The sequence below is a fragment of the Temnothorax americanus genome, unplaced genomic scaffold (assembly GCF_048541705.1).
Source record: "Temnothorax americanus isolate GAGA-0224 unplaced genomic scaffold, ASM4854170v1 Scaffold1, whole genome shotgun sequence".
NCBI lineage: Eukaryota > Metazoa > Arthropoda > Insecta > Hymenoptera > Formicidae > Temnothorax > Temnothorax americanus.
In genome coordinates this window covers 1,507,047-1,517,803 of record NW_027509230.1, presented here as the reverse complement: position 1 = coordinate 1,517,803, position 10,757 = coordinate 1,507,047, and the positions used below count along the sequence as shown (strand labels likewise).

The window sequence follows — 10,757 nt, the reverse complement described above, 5'->3', positions numbered from 1 at the left end:
ATTTGTAGAATACAATTCGAGCCTGCCTATTGACATTTTCTGATATTGTCGTGAGAACATTTAAAACATGTTTGTATCTTTCTTTTTTGTTTTGCTGAATGCGTCGTGGGATAAAGAAATGCGATATTTATGAATATAGCTCGAGTCTTCTTAAGGTGTGATTCGAAGTCCGTCAAACTATTTTATTATATTTCGCTTAAATTTTGTATGGATGAATAAAATAACGCGAAGTTCAAAAGAAGCGATATACCGTCTATTTTAACCAATGTTAAGTGTCTATATATAATTTGGATACTGTGTTGGATAACCACTCCGTTTTAAGGTGCGCTGGCTACCTTCCAAGATCTTTATTTCTTTATATAGATCAAATTTTATACTTTTTTATAGACTCTACGACTTTGAACAACGTTAAGACCTTTAAAAATTGCAGTCATTTTTTGCAGATATGTCTAGACAAGAAAAGATCTTTTAAAGTGTTGCGTAAAAACTTTTGATCTCTGCTCTATAAATATATTGTACTTTAAAAGGTTTCGGTCCTTTATATAACATTCTCTTCTCAACCGCTGTTTTGTATAAAATTGCTTTTGTGACCGGTACACGACTGACAAGTTCCATCTGGGGTAACTAACATAATCTTCGTTCGACTGTATCTAAAAATCTAATGTTAAATACTAGAAAAATATATTTATGTCACATATTCATAATTTATCATATGTATAAAATCGACAACTTGAAAAATGATCAGTACTTTAGTGTTATTTGTCTACCTGGGTTATACATGATAAACGAAATGTATGTAACACTCCGCAGAGTGTAAGTAATCATCGTAATTTATCTTATTTCACGTTTGCTTACAAGCGGAAACAACTTTAATTAGGTAAATATAAAGAATATTACTCCATCAACTAACGGACTAATTCTATACTAAGTAATTAATATTGAATATGTACCTATTACGTGTTAATACAGATTAATACACATTATCAATATAGATACATATTTATTTGAAACTTGAAATAAGTGGAAACATTTAGATCTTAATAGAAGAAAAGGGACGTTTCAGGGAAAATCAAACGGTGCAATGGTGCCACTAGCAATATATATGTATATATTAGAGATATACACAGAAAAATAGAAGTGTTAAATTAAAACTTATATACTCAAATTAACTATTCATTGTTTCATATATATATGCAATAATTTATAATCTTCTTATAAGAATTTTAACTTTATATTTTAACTTTTTTTCTTGGTGACTTTATTCAAGCAAGTTTTCTTCGTTTAACGCAATATAATCTCATTTCAAGATTTCTACGTTGGACCTAAAGATATTTTCAAATCAAGAATATTCTTATTTTTTCTGTGTATGTACATCTCGTTACGTCGTTAATAAAAAAAAAAGTAAAATATATGATTCGATCGGGTAAACTTGCTTCGTGACGAATTTATGATAAGAGGCGGTTGTAATTTCGTCATCTGCGATATAACGTAACATTTGATGAGGCGAGATAAACGGCTAATCTTATCAACTAACGGCCACACCGCGCAACTTTCCTTTCCCATTGGTTCTCCTTGAAGACGGCTGGTCAGGCGTTTCCCAAGATATTACGCACGTGACGAAGCCGAGCCGGTCGAGCCTCCACGGAAGCGAGGTTCTTATTGGTCGTCCCGCTCCGCTTCTGTGTCCTCTGTTAATAACCCGTCATTGTTGCGTCACAGACCACATACCGTCATTATGAATGTTTTTTATATCACCGCGTAAGAAGGACACGCCACAGATAATGTTCACACAGGTAAAAATAATCGTGACGGGCTATCTGCTGAACATATGAGTCCGTTCAAGATCTACCTTGAAGAAAAAAAAGAAAGAAAAAAAGAATTAACAGATACATAGACGAAAACATCGGAAAGTTCGAATTGCGCGAATCTCCTCTATTATCAAAAAGGATTTGAGGTACTTGTAGAGGAAGATACAGACGCAATTACGTTCCGAATTTGGCATGCAGAGATTATATCAGGCGTGATTTAGTCACTACGTAAAAATATCTGGACAATGATTCATTTCGCGAGAAGCACTTCCAACGAAAGGGCGGCGCGTACACGCATGATGAAATTTCCCGAGCAACGTGCATCGATTCGCGTCATCATTTTCGTCTACGTGATACCGATCACGGTAGGCCCGCTCTACACCTTGACAAAGACCTTTACGCTCCTCGCAAAAAAAATGTCGGATAATCCCACGGATCTCCCGTAACGGCCCCACCATTGCCTTCCACGGTGTATCTTCGATTGTAATGTATGTACATACATCACTTCTCATTACGTCGCTGATAAATCGACCACCGTCCTGTTACCAACGAACTACATTGGCGCGGCTAAGCTGAGAATCCAATGCGGAGTAATTTTATGTAATAATTTAAAGCCGGATTATAATAACGATACTTTCGCATCAGGCAAGGTTGAAAATTGCACGCATGACGATAGGACGATGAGAGATTATTCGAGCGCGATATTTCTTTTTCGCTTTCGATTTATTAGTTTTTGCAATTTGTTATAATTTTATAATCGCTATGTTTAACGTAGAGCGTATAAAGTAGAATTTTGTAGTATTTTTATTTACTGGTGGATATTTTATCCAATACTGTAATTATCTACTGCGAACGATATTGCTATATAAAGTTTCTTAGTGAATCGCTCATTATGTTTAACTGCTGATAAAAAAAATGAGATAAGAATAGAAATAAATAAACATAATTTGTCCTTGCTACTAAAGTAGTAGAGAAACAATTTTAAGCTTGAACTTACAATACATTGCATGTTTTTTTCGCAAGTATCCTAACATAGTAATTTCTTTCTTCCAATTTTTTTCTTTTTATTATGTATATTTATGTAATTATACGATTATTATATACTATTTTTATTTTTTAAATTTTTTATTGTTACTTTATATTTTATTATATATTTATAAGGAGACACAGAATTTTTGTTAAATAAAGCAATATCGTTACGTGAAAAAAATTCCGTCTCGCTTAAGTATTTAGCTTCACTAAGCGATGACCTTGAATATTACGCAAGTGATGTTTAATATTTATCTTTTATGCATTATTTAACAATATACTAACAGAAACGAACATTTCGAACGAACGAACACTTTGGATATATTTTGTCAGTTACGACGAAAATTTATTATGTGCGCGTCTAGTACCAGGTTGATTTTATCATCAGCTTTCGTCATAGCCAGGACATTCTCCGTGTCTATTTTTATTTATACTACGCATTAAATTCAGAAGCGAAGAAGATGTACACGCGTGATCACATATGGTTACGAAAAAAAAAATCACTTCTGATTGGCGCTTAGAGTCGCGATTAAATAAAGCTGCTTGCGCGCAAATTAATTTGCGTGAGGCTCGCAAATGGCGCCAATGGGACCAGTCAGAACGCGAAGGTCATTCCGGTCAAGCAGGGGCTCGTCGCGCGTTCGACCAATCCGCAATAACCACCGTGGAACGCCTTTCGGTCAAGAATGTGCTCACTCGCATGGTAACAGTGGACCTCACGCGATCACGCGAGTGGAGAGTCAAGTAACATCGTGAATTCTTTTGACGTCAAAGACGCGTGAAATTTCGGCCAAGAAGACACGTGACAGAATGCGCCGAATTGTGATATTAAAGCAAAGAAAAGAAAAAATAATAAAAATTAGCGAATTATATGTAGTACCAAAACTTATTCTTTAAATATTGTATTATACGCAGAATTATAACTTTGATATCATTATCGTGATTGAAATTTGAAAATTTTTAAACTTTTTATTCCAAAAAATGTTTAATTATCTTATTTATATCTATAAATAGAAAATTTATATATAATCAAAAAACAACTATTTAATCAAAACCATTTCCTAATCAATATTTTTTTGAAAGATATAAAGTACGTTAAAGTAAATTCCTTTCTATTCCGCATTCGGTACTCAGTTTTATCTGGTTATATCTTTGATCTATAAACAATTAGAAATTATGGTTGGACTACTTCCAACAGTAACTAATATTATCAAGAAATAAAAAAATTTTAAATAATGATCCATTAATTCCCAAGTTTTCGTAAAATACAATTATATTTTATAGGAGAAAGAGAGAGAGAGAAAGAAGACATTTTTAACTTTTTTAAAATTTCGTAAAATTTATTTATAAATAATCAATTGAAATCGCCGTTAATACAGTTTTACTAGTTTACTAATTATATAGACAGAATGTACTTTAATGTATCAATGAAAATTAATTTTATAAATTTTGTGATTAGTAAATTTAATATGCAGATCAAATATAACGGAGAATTTCGCACTAATGTTTGTAATGCGCAAATTTCTCAAAATCATGAAATTTAAATGAAAGTGCAAAAAAATGCAAATAAAAGAATAGATCCACATTAAGTCTTTTAATAATTCATAACATATTAGGGTGATAGATATGAGAGATCAGGAGAATATATAAATCATGTATAATAAATTGATATTTCTTTGATTGATTGTGAGTTTAAAAAAATATAAAAACCGTCTTCTTAAATATCTATTATGTTATTAATTAATATGTGTCTATTCTTTAATTCGTGATTTATATCCATATATCAGCGTTGCACAAATATAAACACAAAATGTCTAAAGCATGTTTCAACAACAATTTTGTGTGTGTAAAAATTATATATATTATTATATTATTATAGGTGTATTTTATATTTAAAGATTATTTCTACAAATCCTATAATAATTTATTCTACATTTATTCTACATAAAATATATATTTAAAATAGAATGTACAGACTCTAGAATTATCAAATATATTCAATTTTTATTCAAATACTAAATAATCAAATCCAAATAATTTTCGTCTGTACTCACTGTACCGTACAGTTACGCTCTTGATTATAATAATTATTATAATAAAAAGTGATGTTTACATTTTTTTTATTTGTGTTTCAAATATTGAACCGATAACACATAAAGCAGTTAACATTTAACATTTAACATCAGTTTAGTAGTTTCCGTTTGAAGATGGCCGCGAAGAAAGCGAGTAAGACCGCGTTGCGGTACTTTCTGGGCACATGTGTGCCTTCGTCGAAGCAGAATGCTGCCAAAGTGAGAGTACCGCGATTGGAATTCGATGATTACATTCACATGGTTAATATACACACATATATCTGTCGTATATATCGTGCAATAATATTTATTTGAATAAATTCCTAATTGAGGTTATATTTCCTCCTCTTGCTCAACAGTATTTCAAAGAGAACAATTTCGTTTATGCTCACGATCCGGAGAAGCTGTGCAAAACCGGCGATGTGATTTTGATAAAGACGCTACCGGAGAAATTAACGCGCCTGATCACGCACGAGGTACGTGTTGTTTTACGCAGTAATATTTGATTACTGCCATAGCGATGCCACGTTGCGAGAGAAAGATTAAATTCGAGCGAATGAACTTTGTTAATATACTTGATAAATAACCTTTGTATTTTTATTAAATCTAAAAACTTGCGTAGGTTGTCGAGGTGGTATATCCTCTAGGCGATATAGTAGATCCAGTCACGGGAAAAGAAGTTGTCGCAAGTAGATACAGGTATGTATATATGGTTAAAAATTTCACACGACTACCCTAGGAACATTTATGACCCGTCTAAGTACATTTAAATCTTCATTTTATATCTCTTTGTAAAATTAGGGAGGATATAGAGGAAGAGACCGAGTTATATGGCAAAGAAGATTCGACCTTTGATTACTCGAAAGCACCACGAAGAGGAAGACTGGAAGGCATACGAGACTTCACTCATAAGAAGAGTTATCTAAAGTATTACGAAAATCCTGATGACCCACAACCAGACACCGTTCCGTCGGTATAGAACAGTACTTGTACGCAGAAACTTGATAATTAATAAATTGTAAATATTCAATGGAAACTGTACGTTGCGAGTTATATGTACTACAAAGTTTTATTCTCAAATTTTCTGATACATTCTGGGATTTCAATACAAAAGCTTACTTGTGATCATCAACGTTAATGCGACAGCTCTAAAAATATTAGAAAATAAAAATTTCTCATTCTCTATAGTATTATACATAAAGATAAAATCGATTTTCGACAGATTCGCTCGCGTGAGAAATATCTCGCAAATATGTTCAATGGCACATGCGTTATTCACAGTGCTACGATACTATCCACAAATTACTCTTAGAGAAGAATAATTACTTATATTTATCTTTCACGTAAGGCTAACGACTGATCATGCGCTTATATGTATATATGTGCAAAATTTGAAAATTCAATATGGAACCATTGTTCGATGTAGAATCTTTTTTCATCTTTATATGTTCTCTCGTTTCATAATTTAATTATTTCAATCTACTCTTTTCAAATCTTTAATATTTTTATAATATCTTACTCTGATTTTTTTTACCAGAGTACACAAATATGTAACGTTTATTATTATCAATAACCCTGCTTCGGTTATCGAACTTGAAATTTATGAATAAAGCAAAACATCCTGAGAGTGAATTATCCAATAGCCAAATACTAATATTCAAATACACGTCACTCAGAAAGGAACTCTCTTTCAAGTGCAGCACCCAACGCATTCCATTCTCTATCATCTTCGTTATCTTCCTCAAGATCGTCCACAGAATCTTGTGAGTTATCGCCTAAATCTAAATCATCGGGTAAATCTCCTCCTCTCCTAAAACGCGCAACAAGATCATCGTCATCGCTGTCGTTATTATCATCATCATCGCTGTCGTTATTATCATCGTCATCACTGTCGCGATTGTCATCTTTATCCTTCGAAGAACCTTTATCAGAGCTGCCATTGTAAACCTTTCTCTTCTTTCTTTTTGAAACACCCAATTCACCTATATCTGTAACATAAGAAAAGCTGTGTGTATTTAATCTTATAAGTATAAAATTATACTCGAAAAGTCTATTTTTTAAGTAACCTATAATTTATTTAAAGAATCATGGATAGAGAGAGAGATATTGGGTAGCTCAATGTTGGAATAACCGCCTGTAAAACAAAAATCTGGGTTTGATTCCTGGTCTTGACACTCTGCACTGCGTACACGATATGAAAAAATATTCCATTCTGCCTGAAGCAGTCTACGAAATATAAAATTTAATCTTATGATATCATAAACAAATTGCGACAGTGTCGTCCCTTGGAGGATAGAAATTTTCAAACGATAGATAAATTTTAAAAATAAATTTGATCCTCTAGAATGGGCAAGAAGCTTACAACTTCTTCCCGTAAAAATGGTAACTGTAATGAAAGCAATTTGGAAACTATGGTCCATCTAGGACACTTTGATGTAATAAAATAAGATACAATTTTAGATGTTCCAGTATGGGTGTACGCGCGTATCCTGATTTTTTAGATGTTCCCTATATTACACAGTACACGAAATTAAAGAAAGAATTGTATCTGAATCTTGTCGCATATTACTAAGTCGCCTAAAATGGGCTTTACCATTCACGGAATCTTCAGAATCGGGACTCCGACGACGTATCCTCGTACCACATTCTTCCGCATCTTCCTCGTCTTCGAAAATCATATCTTCCATGTCCTCGTCTACTTCCTTATCCATAAATTCGATCTCCTCTTGAGTGAATGACATTAATGGATTAATAGAGTTGGCAAAAGAGTTCGTACTGTCGCTTTCTACATCCTCAACGCGTTCCGGACTACTACAGTGCGGTGGTGGTACTCTTGATCCGCGTGCCTATGATACTTCATGTTTATTATTAATGCCGAGACAACGTACGTTTCAAACAACTATCGTAAAAATAACTGCTCAAATAACGTAACTTAATGTCGCAAAATTGTGGCATTTATACCTGCGACGTGAGAGGAAACAAGCGTTCATCCACATGCTCCCAGCGTTCCGCGCACGTCCACAACCAATCCGAATTTACGATTTTAATGTTTGCAACTTTTCTAGCCGCGTTTGCTTTCGCTGTACCTTTTCTAATAGCAACTAGATGCGTAGTTTTCTCTGTTAAATCCTGACAAAATTCTGTTGTTATTTATAGAATTATAAAATATAAATAAAAATATCAAATATCAAATTCGTTACTTGAGTCACTTCCGCTCCGAATGCTCTCGCGACTTTATACGCGCGGCTTTGGCGAAGCTTTTGATGAGTGGGTATCAAGCCGCTAAAAGTCAAGCATAATCCTTTCAGAACTTGAGAGCGCACCCGTGGGATTATGTCCCGCAAAGATTTTCGAGCGTTCTCTTGATCGTGCGTAGCGTAAAACTCTGTATGAATTCTCCGAAGAATATCTTCCAGATATAGTAGATAATCATCATCATCTTCATCTATTATGTTATTTTCCTTTGGTGTCGCTCGCTTACTGTCTTTATCTGTTTTCACGGATGGTGCAACTTCCGTCACTTCCTTATCAGTTTTATCATCTTCTTTCGCAGTATTAGATTCAACACTGGATTCAGCATCTTCTTCAGCATTCGCTTTGGTATTTTCATCTTTCCCATTCTTCGTTTCTTTCACCTCGTTCTCAGTCTTTTCGTCTTTCTTATCTTCATAATTTGTTTCTTTCGCGGAGGGATCCACAGAGGAATCCACAGAGGGATCCACAGAGGGATTCACAGAGGGGTCCACAGAGGGATCCACAGAGTGGTCCAACGACTGTTTGGCTTCATTTAACGGTGTTTCAGGTTCTGGTGCATCATTCTTATTATCTTTACTTTGCGAATCATTTGTACAGGATTCATTTGCATTCGCCGGCTCCGGCAAACGTAGTGCATCAGCCTTTTCCAAACCTGGTGGTGCATTAATGTTTCCAGTGTGACGGAAAAAATGATAGGGTTTAACCTGAACCAGATTTCCACACCCTTGCCACACGTCTTCCCTATCGTCTATAATACATACTAAGTCATCGCCACATGGAAATAGAGCTCTGCAATAAATAATATAATACAAAATTAATCTTTAGATATTTATCCCTATAATAACATTACGTAAAATTTAAGATAATTTATAAATACTTGAGATTTGCAGTTTTAGATGCTGGATCGAAACATTCGTCTCTAGAAAGTATCCTGTGCGAGAACAGGACTCCATCCTTATCTAACAATGACGCAACAGTGTGCGCATAAATTCTTGCTCCGAAAGTGCAAATATGTAATTCATACAGCCGGCTCATTTCCGAGAGAAAATGCCGGGTGTTTGGTCTTAATCTGGTGTGATACCACGGAGAGTTCGGCCCGTATAATTGAAAATGGAAAACGTCCTTTAAAAAAAAAACACATGGCCACATTTGATCGTTTTGCAACAACGCTCACAATTTCGATAGTTTTTATGGAGAATTATATCGGCGTAATAAAATGTCAACGTACCTTCAAATTAGGTGGAATATTATCGTTTGTGGTATGAACGATCGTTTGATCGAGATCCACAAGTAGCACTAACTTTCGATCCATTAAAAGACGTTGCTTATCCTCTTTCCCAATTTTCTCTGCTAATTCCGGACATACTTTTAGCTCGGGTATGCTGTGCACCATGGGCACGCTGGCCTGAGATACTCCAGCTGTGTTTCCATCCTTGCTGGTTTCTTGCACCCTCAAGTCGGCCCCGCATTCTGCGCACAAGTCTATCATCACGGTGGGATGTGTACATCCTTCCAGTAGAGCTATCACTTGCCTGGAACACTAACCGACTATGCAGATATCACAAAATTCAAGTATATTTTGAACGAGTGACACAATACAAAACTGCTTTATTTGAAAAAGTATTTTCAAACGCGATATAATTGTTATACAAAATCCTTATATCGCGATATTGAAAATCAAATATTTGTTTTTAAAGATATACAATTTGTTTCTACTTTTGGAAATGGAGCAGGAAAAGACGCTCTTTATCATTTGACTCAAAAATTGAAGATCTGTCAGTTTACGTTATGGATACAAGTTTAAGATCTTTGAATCTTCGCAGAATCCTCGTCTAACGCAAGGTAAACAAAAAAATATATACATATTCTTGGTCTGAAGGACGCTTAGAGCTGGTTATTTTGCAGATTTTTGAGCACGACGACGCTACGACGTGTCCGCGTAACTGTCATCCAAACAAAAACTGCGGGATGGATGCATACCCAGGCTGAATGACATCACCCTCCTTGACCAGGAGCTGCTTGACGCGGCCGAAACTCGTTGCCCGCAGCTTCTTCTCGGGCTCCTTGGCCTCCTCGTCGTCGTCGGCGGCGGCGGCGGCGGCGTCGGCGGCCAGCGACGCGTTCCGGTACAACAGCAATATTCTGCCCGCTGCGACCATCGTGTCCGAGCGTACCCTCCATTTCAGGATTTTCCCGGGCGACCCGTCCGACGGGAACGTGACCTCTATCGTTGCCATAGTCGCGCGCTCGCGCACATCCGGAGCGCAAAGGGCGACGATAACGAGCGAGTCGGCGATCGGCCTCGGAGCTCGAAGGCCCGGGGATGTTGTCGTTCCTTCCTTAACCTTCCTCGAGAGAAAGAGAGAGAATCGTTTCTGCGTTTTTGCGCGGGAGCGGGAGACAAAAACAACGCGGGACATATAAACACGACCCACGTCAACGTCGATCGAAAGACGCGAGCGTGCTCGGGTTGTGCATGCGCATGGAAGGGGAAGGAGTAAAGGAGACGCGTGACCCCGAATGTGATTGGCGAGGTTCTGTCTTGGCGATCGCGTGGACAGTGGACATGTGATAGATGGATCGGCTGCGGGCA

At 36.0% G+C, this 10,757-nt stretch overlaps 2 protein-coding genes across 5 annotated transcripts; one reads left to right on the top strand and one right to left on the bottom strand.

Annotated features, from left to right (window-relative positions):
* Window positions 1-5,011: 5,011 nt before the first annotated feature.
* Mrps17 (mitochondrial ribosomal protein S17) lies at window positions 5,012-5,945 on the top strand. Its single transcript, XM_077407595.1, has 4 exons — window positions 5,012-5,170; window positions 5,269-5,385; window positions 5,532-5,608; window positions 5,711-5,945. Exons 1-4 carry the CDS (start codon window positions 5,045-5,047, stop codon window positions 5,886-5,888), a joined length of 498 nt encoding a protein of 165 aa, XP_077263721.1. The 5' UTR covers window positions 5,012-5,044; the 3' UTR covers window positions 5,889-5,945.
* A 14-nt stretch (window positions 5,946-5,959) lies between these two features.
* Fcp1 (RNA polymerase II subunit A C-terminal domain phosphatase Fcp1) lies at window positions 5,960-10,636 on the bottom strand. Of its 4 annotated transcripts, none has more exons than XM_077406967.1 (7): window positions 10,145-10,582; window positions 9,393-9,696; window positions 9,042-9,286; window positions 8,110-8,953; window positions 7,871-8,038; window positions 7,503-7,755; window positions 5,960-6,897 (listed from the first exon to the last, which is right to left on the bottom strand). In XM_077406967.1, the coding sequence occupies exons 1-7, from the start codon at window positions 10,399-10,401 to the stop codon at window positions 6,578-6,580; spliced, it is 2,391 nt and encodes a 796-aa protein (XP_077263093.1). In that variant the 5' UTR covers window positions 10,402-10,582; the 3' UTR covers window positions 5,960-6,577. The 4 variants fall into 4 exon arrangements, with proteins under 4 accessions (XP_077263093.1, XP_077263081.1, XP_077263089.1 ...); XM_077406955.1 differs by having other exon boundaries at window positions 9,393-9,704; window positions 10,145-10,292; XM_077406963.1 differs by having other exon boundaries at window positions 9,393-9,712; window positions 10,145-10,289.
* Window positions 10,637-10,757: the final 121 nt, after the last annotated feature.

Coding starts and splice junctions, on each gene's coding strand:
- Mrps17 (XM_077407595.1), top strand. CDS start 5,045: ATGGCCGCGAAGAAAGCGAGTAAGACCGCGTTGCGGTACTTTCTGGGC. Junction 5,386..5,531: donor CGCGCCTGATCACGCACGAG/GTACGTGTTGTT, acceptor AAACTTGCGTAG/GTTGTCGAGGTGGTATATCC. Junction 5,609..5,710: donor GTTGTCGCAAGTAGATACAG/GTATGTATATAT, acceptor TTGTAAAATTAG/GGAGGATATAGAGGAAGAGA.
- Fcp1 (XM_077406967.1), bottom strand. CDS start 10,401: ATGGCAACGATAGAGGTCACGTTCCCGTCGGACGGGTCGCCCGGGAAA. Junction 8,954..9,041: donor TCTAAAACTGCAAATCTCAA/GTATTTATAAAT, acceptor TATTTATTGCAG/AGCTCTATTTCCATGTGGCG. Junction 7,756..7,870: donor TGTTTCCTCTCACGTCGCAG/GTATAAATGCCA, acceptor GAAGTATCATAG/GCACGCGGATCAAGAGTACC.